A 12,924-nucleotide genomic window follows, 5' to 3' on the forward strand; every position below is an offset into this window, starting at 1 on the left:
CACTTTGTCAAACCAGGGTAGGCTTATATAAAAGGAAAACTAAAATTCTTCATGTCTAGTTTAATTTCTTTGTCCTCAAACCTATAAAGTTAATGTTGGCAGAGACTACATCACAATATCAATTTTAAGGTCTTCTGATAGAAATAATCTTCCCGAGGGGGCTCTTCAGTGTTTCCAGACACCTACAGATTTCTGCCTGCGGAGAAAATGACATGGCTTTTCAAACTTCAGCCTATAGAAAAAGTTCTGCGAGCACTCAACAGGTTCCACAGCCTCCCCCCTCCAAACTTCTCTTCCAGAGAAGCACCTTGACCAAAAGAAAAGCATCCATAATGATAACTCTATGGTCTCTGTTCCAAATATATATCTATTAATCCCAAAATAGCCACAAAGTAAGCCAAGCCAAGTAGCTTAGCCTTGACAAATGGTTTCCTTTTCTTTTGAAAAAGGAAGGAAAGCAATACTTTATTTGGTATACCGTCCCCCTGACTCCAAATGTTTTCTCAAGTAACAGGAAGGAAACTTAGGGAACAGCTGGAGGGGGGGCAGGGGCGCGGGACTTAAGTAGAGTACTAACAAAAAATGTCACATAAGAATCTTCTGACTTTGATAATAGATTCAATGGACAAGACAGAATCCAGGTACTGACAGCATTTTGTCTATAGGGACACAATCATTAGGCTATTCATATAAATCTAGGATGTTAATCCCATCTTCTTAAGTAAAAATGAACATGACAAAAATTTTCTAAACGCTAGGTTTCTACAAAGAATAATAGCCTTTAGATACTTGACAAATAAGGTAGTAAGTGTATAGGTTTAATATTTTCCTCATGTATATCGAATTAAATTACCTGGTGTGTGTTAATATGAAATTATTTTTCACATTTAAAATCTTTTTATGAATAAAAATTTCCAATAATTTTCAACAGAACAAGGACACAGTGGTTTAAAAAGTATTAAAAAACAGTAAAGATAATAGTGCAACAGCCTGACTACAGACTGTGGCCTGAATTCCATTATTAAAGGAATACAAATTCACAAGACTTTCTGTATATTTACTACACGGTTCTTGAAACAAGTTGACTACATTAAACCAAGAAGGGGGAAAAGGATTTAAAACAGTTTAAACTAAGTTTGCAAAGTTAATTTTATTAAAAGTTGCAGCTTTGTTGGTTATCTGAAATATAGTTTTATAATTGAAATAATGATCACACAATTAGACAATTAAACAGAACTTAAGTCATCATTCCAATTTTAGGTTAATGACTATCTTATATACAGTAGATAGATTACATAATTCCACAAAGATTGAATACATTAGAAAAAGAAAATAGTGGAAAAATACTAGAAGAGAGGGGAGTTATTCCAGTGAAGGAAGTCATTTGCTTCTAAAGCTACGGAGGAAAGATCACAGCAGACAACTAAATTACACAATACTCTAAGTGGGTATTCAAGCATCTTAAAAAAAAAAAAGTAGGTTCAATAACAGAGATGTAATATTGCTCTTGTAAAGCTTTTAGCTATTTGATGGGTCAAATATTCATCATATCAAAAAATATATTTTTTTTAAAATAAATTTATTTATTTATTTTTTATTTTTGGCTGAGTTGGGTCTTCATTGCTGTGCATGGGCTTTCTCTAGTTGCAACAAGCAGGGGCTACTCTTCATTGTGGCACGTGGGCTTCTCACTGGGTGGCTTCTCTTGTTGCGGAGCACAGGCTCTAGGCACGCGGGCTTCAGTAGTTGTGGCACATGGGCTCAGTAGTTGTGGCTCATGGGCTCTAGAGCACAGGCTCAGTAGTTGTGGCGCACGGGCTTTGTTGCTCCGTGGCATGTGGGATCTTCCCGGACCAGGGCTTGAACCTGTGTCCCCTGCATTGGCAGGTGGATTCTTAACCACTGTGCCACCAGGGAAGCCCTCAAAATATATTTTTTAATTTAAAAATCAAAACTTGGTTGACCTCCAAATTATAAACTGCATTTCCTCCTCTGACTTCACTACCATTTTGTGATAAGAGCAAGAGAAGGAGAACAGTATTAGAAAATAAAATGAAGGTCAAACCAGAGTTCATGTAATTTACATATATACAAGTTTCCTTCTACTTCAAGACTTTTAATTTACTTTCATCCACACTAACTCAGTAAGAGTCCACAGAAATGGCATTTCAACTCAACCAAAAACAGAGGATATTAGTGGTTTTGAGCTGTGATCTTAGAATTGTACATCACTATGTTATTTCTGTGGCCTGTTTTTCGTACTTATGTGTAAAATTGAGGATTTTTCCTTAATTAACTTTATTGATAGGATTCAAAATAATAAACCTTGGAAAGTCAAATAGTTGTAAAAGAATGAGAGTCTTTAAAATGCTGGTGAAAAAAAGGAGATATGAGGGACACAAAAGTGGAATCTTAAGTACTGAGAAAATATTAAATGGTTCTTTTAAATTTATTAAATAAAAAAATAAGAATGGTTTTGAAAGACAAGCACAAATCACTCAACATGTAACAAGTGTAACTGTAAATAATAGGAGATGAAAAGTGATTGGTATAAAGAAAAACTTGTTGGCTAAAAGGTTCATCATGAACTCATCATGCATAATCCTTAGTCTAATGTCAACTGAGGAGAAGACAGGAGTTTGTTGGAGAATATAAAAGTTAAGAAGAGTTAAGGTGCTGATCAAGTTCAATCCATGAATGATTCTGCACATTTAAGGCCTATTCAAATCTCTACAACATCAAATTGAAGAACAAGGTAGCAATGCAATGTCATAGCCACTAAGATGTTCCCCATGAATTGCTTGGGGAGATTATCAAGATAATGTTACACATTATGGTATATTTACCGTGGACATAAAACTGGTCTGTTTAAAAAAAATTATTGATACACACATCCATACATATATCACACACACATTTTATACATATTATATAAAATGGTTATGCCTAGTTTGGAGGTTGAAGGATGAATTTATATTCCTATTTGGTGAAAACATATTCAGGGATTAAAAACATAAGCTTCTTTTTAGTCATTTTGGACTCTCAAATCTATAAATTTATGAAGATTCTTTTAGAATGCATCCTGTTCCAAAAGAGAAATTTCTATTTTCCAAATGTCTATGTCCTGTCTCTTTAATTACACTGTTGAAGTTTTTCACAGGCAATGACTGTTTCTAACTATAACATCTAGTCTAAACAAATGCCTATAGAATGAAGAGTTCAAACTAAAAACTTCAGTAATTATAAATCAGCATGAACCAAGAAACCCTATATGAACTTTCTGCTTGGCATTCATGTGCATATTATACTCTTATTCATTTTTTTTCCTGAAGAAGAGATAGTGGAGATAAGCCATTGGTGAGTCTACATGTAACTAAAACTAAAAGACAGTTTATTGGGAGAATCTTTTATGGTTTCACTTATATTTTTAAAAAATTCAGTATCCATTTTCCTCATCTCTATTATATTTTTAAATGTATACGTTTTGCTGTTATCCTTAAAGACATCATGAAAACAGCAACACATTTTCCAAAATGATATTAAAAATTAGAACTTTATTGATCTACATCATTCTGAGAATGTATGTAAAGAGTATTGTAGTTTATGTAGCAAGAACTTCCATTTCAGTGAAAAAACCTGAATATGAATGTATACGAGTACATGCCCCTTAAAGGTATCAAATTGTTTAGTAATAATAAAATACCATTTTAACATTATGCTTCACACTCATACAAAACAATTAACAATAACCTTTAGAGCAAAATCTTAAAAGTTCAGCTTCTAAGCAAGCAGCATTATGACAAGTAGAAAAGGGTTCAGTTTCATTTGGGGCTGCATTCATGCTTCTGAGGCCAAAAATATAGAATTTTGGATCACTAATGTTAACACTAACATGTTCCAAATGCATGCCTTGCGCACGGGCACGCGCACACGCACACTCTCTTTCTCATTCTTATTCTCTCTGCTGCCCCCATGCCCCGCCCTCCCTCGCTCTCCCCCTGTCCTCTCCATATACAGATATATAGTCATATGAAAGACAGAGAGCACAGGGTAAATAACAGACAATAAAAACTGGTTGGGGAATTTTATAAAAGACATAAAAATCATGAAAACACTTACTTCATCAGCCACCATACACCTGGAAAAAATAAAAATAAAACCAAATTAATCTCTTAATTACCAAAGTCAGCCATTTAAAAAGTTCTGATCGAGTAGCTTGCCACAAAATAGTTTACAAATGTTAAAGTACTAAGCCAGAGAGAGGTGTTTATAAGTGTGCATGAGAATATGGGCCACTGCTGATTTATAAGACTCTCCAGCTGCCAACAGCATATGAATGTGGGAGTGTTAGAGTTTCAGGTGTGCTGTTTCCTACATCCCACCCACGGTGACAGCTACAATGACCCTTCAAAATGTGAGCAAAATGGCAAGTGACTGTACCAATGACTTCCCTCCGTACCAATAAACCTTAAAATTGGTCTTCCCTAGAGATTAGAAGAATGCTGTATTAAAGTGCATTAGCATGTTATACATAGAAGTATATACGCTATATTATACATGCTAAGCCTATTTTCAAGCTGAATTTTGGTTTCTACTATTATTTTACTGAGTTCTCTCTTCTCTGTTCTTTCTTGTTAACCTATAGAAATAAATTCTATCCATTGAAAATTGAGGATGGAGGCATAAACTGAGGTCCTAAGTAGAAGACAAAACCAAAGAGCAAAAAGAAAGAATAGCAGATATGGTCAAGATCATGAGGGGCCCCTTAGAGACAGTGAGTACATTGTAAGGAGAAAAACCAATCTCTTAACTGAGGGGATTTCCAGGCAATGTAAAAAAAAATACTGGAATATTATAAAAATCAGAGAGGAAAAAAGTCCCTATTTGTATTTTTTCCTTCCTTTATTCCCAATGGCCTTGACATTATACAATACTACATGGTTTCTTTTAACATAAGACACAAATTAATAAATTAATAAATTAATAAATATATCATTAAAGAATAAGTTACAAGTAAAATGGAATTTCGTTCTTAAAATGTAAAAAGACGTCAGGTTACATATTAAGTACTTTTATGGAAAAATAAAATACAAATACTTTAACTGAAATTTAAAACATATGCAAGAGTAAACAGTTCATTACATTTTTTGCAAACAAGCCTAAAAAAGTAGAAAACTAAAAAGCAATACTTCGAAAAATATGACTTATTTCCAGGAAGATTCATACATATACCCACTTTTTCATTGTAAAATCCAACTCAAATTTGGCAAAGATGTCACTTGAAGTATATATTACATATTGAGTGCCTACTATGTATCTGGCTCTGTCCTATGTGCTAGGGATATAGCAGTGAATTTAAAACTCTTTCCCTCATAGATGGTGACTGGAAGAATTTCTGACAATGAACAAATAAATGATTCAACTGGTGATACATGCTGTTGAAAAAACTAAAACAGGGTAAGTGGAAAAGGGAAATAAGGGAGGAGCTATTTTATAGGGTGGTCAGGAATAATCTTTATGATAAGGCAATTCCAACAGATCTGAACAAATCACAAATTTAACGAGGAAGGGCATCATGAGAAAATCTGGAGGAAGGGTACTCTCAACAAAGTGATGAGCAAGTGCCAGAGTCCTGAGATAAGATGGTTATGATGTAGTTAAGCAAGAGGAAGGACGCTAACGTGATTAAAGTGGACTGAGTCATGGAAAATGGTAGAAAATAAGGTTGGAAGCACCTGGGGTCCTGACCACGGTGAGCCTTATAAGCAATGGCACGAAGTCTAGATTTTCTTAGAATCCTTTGGAGGTAAGCAACGTTTTACCTTTTAAAAAGTTTACTCTGCCTTCTAGAGAATAAACTGTAGAGGGCAAGAGCAGAGCACAGAAAGCAGTCAGGAGGCACCTGAAGTAGACCAGGAAAGGAAAAAGGATAGATGGATGCATGGTAGAGATGAAGGAGGTGAGAAGTGGTCAGTTTAGGTACATTTTGAAAGTACAGCCAACAGGATTTGCTGATCGATTGGGATGTGGATATAAAATGAGAGAGAGGGAAGAATGAATCTTAAGATACTGTCTTAAGCAATTAACTGAAAAATGAGGGTAATGCACTCACTGAGACAGGAAAGGCTGGGAGAAGAGTAGGTTTGGAGATGATAATCCAAAATTCGGTTTGGACGTGTAACCTTTGTGATATCCATTAGATATCCGAGTTGAACTGTTGAGTGGGCCACTGGATATGTGAGTTGGGAGAAAGGTAGGGAACTGGAGATATAATAAATCTGAGAGTCATTAGAATGTAAGGGCATTGGAATGAGAAAGGATCCAGGGTATTCTGTAATATGACAACTTGACTGTGGCTTGTTTTCCTCTATGCCCAACTCCAAGTTCCTTAACTTTCTAAAGAGAAGCAGAGGCTGTGACCTGCAGGCTGCTAGATAAGGTTTATGACTCTAGTGAAGAACTGGTATGCAACTAAATTGCCCTGTGGGTGGCTAACTGACTGAAAAGCAGCATCAAAGCCCCAGGCAACAACTAAGGGCTGTGGATTGCTGGATTGGCTTGGCTTTCAAGTATCTGAAGACCCCAGGTGTAATCTCTAGTGGGGCTGTCCTTCAACTTTAGGCACTATATCTATCCCAACCTCTGGCATTCCTGCTATTAAGGGCAGTTCAGCAACCAGACCTGATTTCCAATGAGCTATCATAAAAAAATAACAGATCATGTGAGAGGCCCCAACATTTGAAAAAGGAGAATACAAGTGAATAATCAGAACACATACCTAGTGAAAGAGAAGTGCTAGAAAAGATAAAAACCTACACAAAAATGGTTTCAGCACTTAAGTAAATTCTAATGCAACACACACACACACTCATACACACACACTCTCTTCCATGATTTCCAGACTAAAATGAGTAGATGAATTTTGAAAAAAATGTGATCATTACTGACACCTGAGCAGACTCAAAGATGAAGTGCAAAGATTATCTCAAAGCACAGAGCAGAAAGTTAAATAAATGGAAGTAGTGAAGGAAAAGAAAAAAAACAAAAAACAAAAAAAATTTGAAGGATAGATCCAGAAAACTAATGTGAAAAATAGGTGTTCAAAAGGAGAAAAGACACACCATATGAAGGAGAGACAACAGTTAAGTAAATAATAAAAGAAAATTTATCTGGGCTAAAGAAACACCTCTTGTGGATAATTGAAAAGGGTAACCATGTTTCAGGGTGAATTGAAGAGAAAAGACAAATATCTACTCACATCCTTATAAAATTCATTAATCTTATGAATAAAGAAAAAAACCTTGTAAGAATTCAGACAGAAAGAACAATTATCATTAAGGGAAAAAACAAGTGTATTGGAATTTTATCATCAACACCAGAGACTAAAAAACAATGGAAGCTCTGGTGGCGCAGTGGTTGAGAGCCTGCCTGCCAATGCAGGGGACATGGGTTCGAGCCCTGGTCTGGGAAGATCCCACATGCCGCGGAGCAACTGGGCCCGTGAGCCACAACTACTGAGCCTTTGCGTCTGGAGCCTGTGCTCTGCGACAAGAGAGGCCGCGACAGTGAGAGGCCCGCGCACCGCGATGAAGAGTGGCCCCCACTTGCCGCGGCTAGAGAAAAGCCCTCGCACAGAAACGAAGACCCAACACAGCCATAAATAAATAAATAAATAATAAAATAAAAATTAAAAAAAAAAAAAAACAATGGAAGCTAACCTAGACTACTTGAAAGGAAAGCAGAAGAACTCATGGATCTTATATCCAGCTGAGATACCCATTAATTAAAAGGGATGACAAAAAAATATTTGAGGCTAACCAAGATAATCTCCAAGATTATATCACTGAAGCAAACCATCTGAGGAAACATACTTAAGAAAAATAGCCAAACAATAAAAACACCTTAACACAGATTCAAGATAGGAGAAGATGAAAAGGAAATCTGGTGAGCAATATGTATGAATTTAATGGATGATGTGTATTCTAAATAAGGACTCTAGAAGAAGAAGGGACACATTCTGAAAATCTGAATGTGCAAAATTGAAGGGAGGTAACAAAGGAGAGGGGATACTAAAATTATTCTAAAGCAGAATACCAAACAGATGATATTTAAAGCCAGAAGACTAAATGAGACCACCTAGGAAGAAGAGACGAGAGCTACTGACTGAGCCCTGGAGCACTCCAACAATGAGAGGTCAGGAAAGGGAGAAGGATCCAGCAAGGGAAACTGAGGAGTGTCCAGTAAAGTAAAAAGATACAAGAAGAATGTAGTGACCTAGAAGCCAAGTTAAGAAATTGTTTTGAGAAGGAGAGAATGAACAACTATAACAAATGCTGCTGAGAAGTCTAGTGAAATGAGGTCTAAGAACTGATGGTTTGATTCATAGCTCTGACAAGAGCAACTTTGATAGAACAGTAGGGAACAAAAGCCCTACCTGAATGAGTTCAAGAGAGAATGGGAAGAGAGGAAGGGGAGAGAGTGAGTAGAGATTATTGTCTTACGAAATTATCCTGTAAAGGGAGCAAAGAAATATGGTAGTAGCCAGCAGGAAAACTAGGGTACAGAGAAGATTTTTTAAAGACAGAATAGTATACATAACCCCATAAATATCTTATTGACTCTATGAGTGCAACATCTGTGGATCAGGAACTTGGGAACCAAGTCAAGACAATAAATAAAAATGAGAAAGTAGCTATGCATGAAGATGACAACAGAAGCAGAAACGAATGAGATTCTCCTGTGTAAACTGTAAAAAGGAGCGAATTTTTTTCATGGCTAGATCCTTGGGAAACATTCTTACTTCAAAAGCAAAGGGAAGGAACTAAAAGTATTCAAGGAGGTGGAGAACAAGGATTAGGGACTAAGAGGTCCAGGGGAAACACATCCACAACAGGGTAAATGGGTTAACAGTGTCTTAATGCCACGAAGATGTTGCAAAGGATGAGGGCTAAAAGGCCACCATACTAAGTTACCAGGAGCTCACTTGTAAGCTCACTTGCAATCCTCACTTGTTAAGAGGACTGTGGATAGTAAAAAAGGGAGGCAACAGATACAGAGTAATCAGAAAGGAATTTTGGTAGCAAAAAGAAAAGAAAAATTAAAAATAGGGCAGTAGCTATATAACATGTTGGAAACCTGAACAGTGGGCATGGAGTCAACAGCGAGAAGGAAAACAAGAAAGATGACTGATGGAGACCATAATATAATAAGGGAAAATACAGCTAATCCAATTTCTCACTTCATAAAAATTTTACACCACATTTGAATGAAACTAAAGTCTACTTTGTAAATGAAGAACTGCCCATAATTACTTTATATCCAAGGAAATAAAAACAGCTTTTTCTCCCATTGGGAAATGGCAAATACAATTCAAATTATAGGGACTTTAACCTACAGCTAAAAAGAAAACTACTTTCATTAAAGAATATTCATTGTATTTGCCAAACCTGGTTTGGTATGCCAACAGCTATGCAATTTTATCTGAATTTTACAAGCAGTTCAGTTTTCCATTTTTACAAAAAATAAATTGTTCTTTGTTCCAAACTCATTGTTAATTGCTTAAATCATAATTTATCCAGCTTGGCTGCAGACATCAAAAAGCAACTTTTCATTTCACTGAGCTGTTTCCAAAACCTTAAGGCCCCTTACATTAATCATCCACTTACAGTATCAAGGCATCCATACCTCTGGTGTTTGCAGCAGCTGTATCTATGATGCACATGCTCAGTGTTTGCTATTTTTAACCCAAATTCTTATACAGACAGAAAAGAGAAAACTGAACAGCATTATACTTTCCTGACAATCACTTTACATACCAGCTAAATTTCTAATCTAAGACTCATAGAATTGAATAATTTATGTTTAACCTGGTGCTTTTCTCCAATTTCTTTATATTAAAACACCACCTTTTCTATAATTAACACCCATATCTCTTTTGAATAAATCATGTCTGTAAAAAGAAAACAAAAAAAACTCTCCAAGAGAATATTTTGATTACACTGAGAATTTAATGCTCTAATTCTGTTTTGAATCATAAGTACAGAATTCAGGACTCAGTACGAGAAAACAGGATCTGCTTAATCAATTACCATGCATCCTTTGGCCTCAGAAGTGGGCTATTACCCCAGGGAGAATACTGACCTTTTGGCTATTGGATTTTGCTAACTGTCCATTAGCAGGAATCAACAATTTTATATATATATATATATATATATATATATATATATGGTTGATAACATACTACCATACCACTCTTTACTATAGTATATTTGACCAATGCTAACTTAACGTTACTTTAATAAATCCACCCACTCTCCCCTACAGACCAAGCTACAGGGACCATGAGTTCAGAGGACCAAGTCATAACATTTCTTCCAGCCACAGCAGTGTCTTAAAATACTTTTCCCTGTAACTATCAAAGTTCAACGTGATAAAATGGCCTTTGTTTTATTTGTTTAGCTTTAATATTATTTACTTTTGGAATTGGAGATACATTATATGCACATGATTTAAGAGGTACAAAAGTAGAAAATCTTTCTTCAATCCCTATTCCTCAAGGGTGTCCCAGATGTCGGCTGCTCTGAAGGCAATAAAGTAATCAATTTCTTGGGTAGCCTTCTGGAAACAGTCTTTGTAAGTACAAGTTAATATATGTGTGGGTGTGTATGCAGGTGTATATAAATATCCATGTATATTTATATGTCACAAATAATAACATAAGATTTACACCTTTACTGATTTTGTGTAAAATCCCAACAGTGCACAATATAATATTGTAACATGATACTAATATGAACATGATAAAGAAAAGGAAAAAACTGAGGTTGAAAATTAGAAAAACATTCCTTGCTTTGGCAAATGGCAAGGATATGTGGTCAGGACACCTTCAGCTTCAGCTGTCATCTAGCCTGACCTCTTCATAGTGTCTGGGATAGAACAACCACTTCCTGGAAAAGCTCTCCTCAGCCTCCCAGCCACTCCTGACTCTCTTCCTAGCTTTCATCTTCTGCCCCATTCCCTGGTGCCTCCTCTTCCACTCACCCTTTTTAGTGTTCAATCTTTAGTCATTTTCTCCTTATGCTCTACCTAAATCCCTAAAGCTATCATCCATTCTCATAGTTTTAAGTATCACACATATACAGCTCCTAAATCTGTACCTAAGGCTTTTACAATATACTCCAGATAGATCCACATTTAAAACCTCTTTTTGGACTCTTTTCCCGGAATATCCTGAAGTTCTTATGACATACAATGCATGTTTATATTTGAAACTAAAGCTAATTAAGCCCCAGATTAAAAAAACAACAACAATCAAACCTCTGGAGGGTTTATTTAAACAACTGATTTGAGTCTGTGATTCTTACCCTTGAGTCGGAAATTTCTGTTAAAAATAAAAACTACAAAACAACAGTATTTATTTTGGTTGCATATCAAATCGGTCTGCTGCATTTCTGTAAAAGCTTAGAGCACTGCTCTTATTTGCAAGCATATAATTAAATATATCCTAGACCTCTATATCCAGCTTCTTAGTCTCATCTGTTTTATGAAATGACTAAGCCAAGTAAGCTGAGCTGTGATAAAATGAGGTAAGACGGTACTTTGTAAAGGGAATACCATAAAAACTTTACTGTTATGATGGTGATAAGTTCTATTCAATAGGGACTTCCCTGGTGGCTCAGTGAGTTAAGACTCTGAGCTCCCAACGCAGGGGGCCCGGGCTTGATCCCAGGGAACTAGATCACACATGCATGTTGCAACTAAGAGTTCGCATGCTACAACTAAGGAGAGGGCAAGCCGCAACTAAGGAGCTCGCAAGCCACAACTAAGGAGCCTGCCTGCTGCAACTAGGACCTGGCGGAACTAAATAAATTTTTAAAAAAAGAAAAAGTTCTGTTCAATAAAATCCAAATAGGGCTTCCCTGGTGGCGCAGTGGTTGAGGGCCCACCTGCCAATGCAGGGGTCGCGGGTTCAAGCCCTGGTCCGGGAGGATCCCACATGCCGCGGAGCAGCTGGGCCCATGCACCACGGCTGCTGAGCCTGCGCTCTGGAGCCCATGAGCCACAGCTGCTGAGCCTGCGTGCTACAACTGCTGAAGCCTGCACGCCTGGAGCCCGTGCTCCGCAACAGGGGAGGTCACCATGATGAGAAGCCCATGCACCATGGCGAGGAGTGGCCCCCGCTCACCACAGCTTGAGAGGGCCCATGAGCAGCAACAAAGACACAACACAGCCAAAAATAAATAAATAAAATAAATAAACATATTAAAAAAAAATCCAAATAACTATCTTCACTGTCAGTAAGTAAATACTGGCAATGAATAAAGGGAAGACACAGAGGACAGCAGCTTCCAATTTAGCCGTTATTAATGGAAGGAAATTTGACTGACTTTAAAAACTGGTTTTATAAACACTGTTTCCATAAGGATGCAGTTCAAGAAAAGAAACAACTCAAAATGGCTTAATTGCTAAAGAGAATTAATATATCATATAATATATAGCAAGAAATCCAGGGTGGGATGGTTCCAGGTGATTAATTCAGTAGGTAACTCATGTCATCTTTCTACTATGTCATCCTAAGTAGCTCTAGACAACATATCCTTACCCACCAATGTTCAGAGGCACATGGAAGTTATACCCAAAGAATTCTAGAGTCTGTTGACAGGGAAGGAAAAGGAGAAAGACTTTACGTGAAGCAACCCACATCTGCTGCATATTTGAAAAACAAGTTAAAATAACATTTAGTGTTTTCTTTTGTGTTAGTTCTTTACCTATTATGAAACACTGGTCACATACAGGAAGGATATAAAAGCCTGGTAATAATTTCAAGGTACATAAGAGATGTGGGGTATTATAAACAAATCCTTGTGTATACCCAAAAACCAATGAAGTTTTAAAAAGAATTGCTTTTCCTGTTCATGAGTTTTT

General features: G+C 36.6%; 1 protein-coding gene across 3 annotated transcripts in view; it reads right to left on the minus strand.

Annotated features, from left to right (window-relative positions):
* Positions 1 to 12,924, minus strand: part of ZRANB3 (zinc finger RANBP2-type containing 3) — a 265,687-nt gene that overhangs the window by 147,176 nt on the left and 105,587 nt on the right. For all 3 annotated transcript variants that reach the window (XM_036858718.1, XM_036858719.1, XM_036858720.1), the window contains one exon: positions 4,120 to 4,138. In XM_036858718.1, coding sequence (XP_036714613.1) covers positions 4,120 to 4,138 — 19 coding nt within the window. The remainder of the gene's footprint in view (positions 1 to 4,119; positions 4,139 to 12,924) is intronic.

Source organism: Balaenoptera musculus, chromosome 7, assembly GCF_009873245.2.
Source record: "Balaenoptera musculus isolate JJ_BM4_2016_0621 chromosome 7, mBalMus1.pri.v3, whole genome shotgun sequence".
NCBI lineage: Eukaryota > Metazoa > Chordata > Mammalia > Artiodactyla > Balaenopteridae > Balaenoptera > Balaenoptera musculus.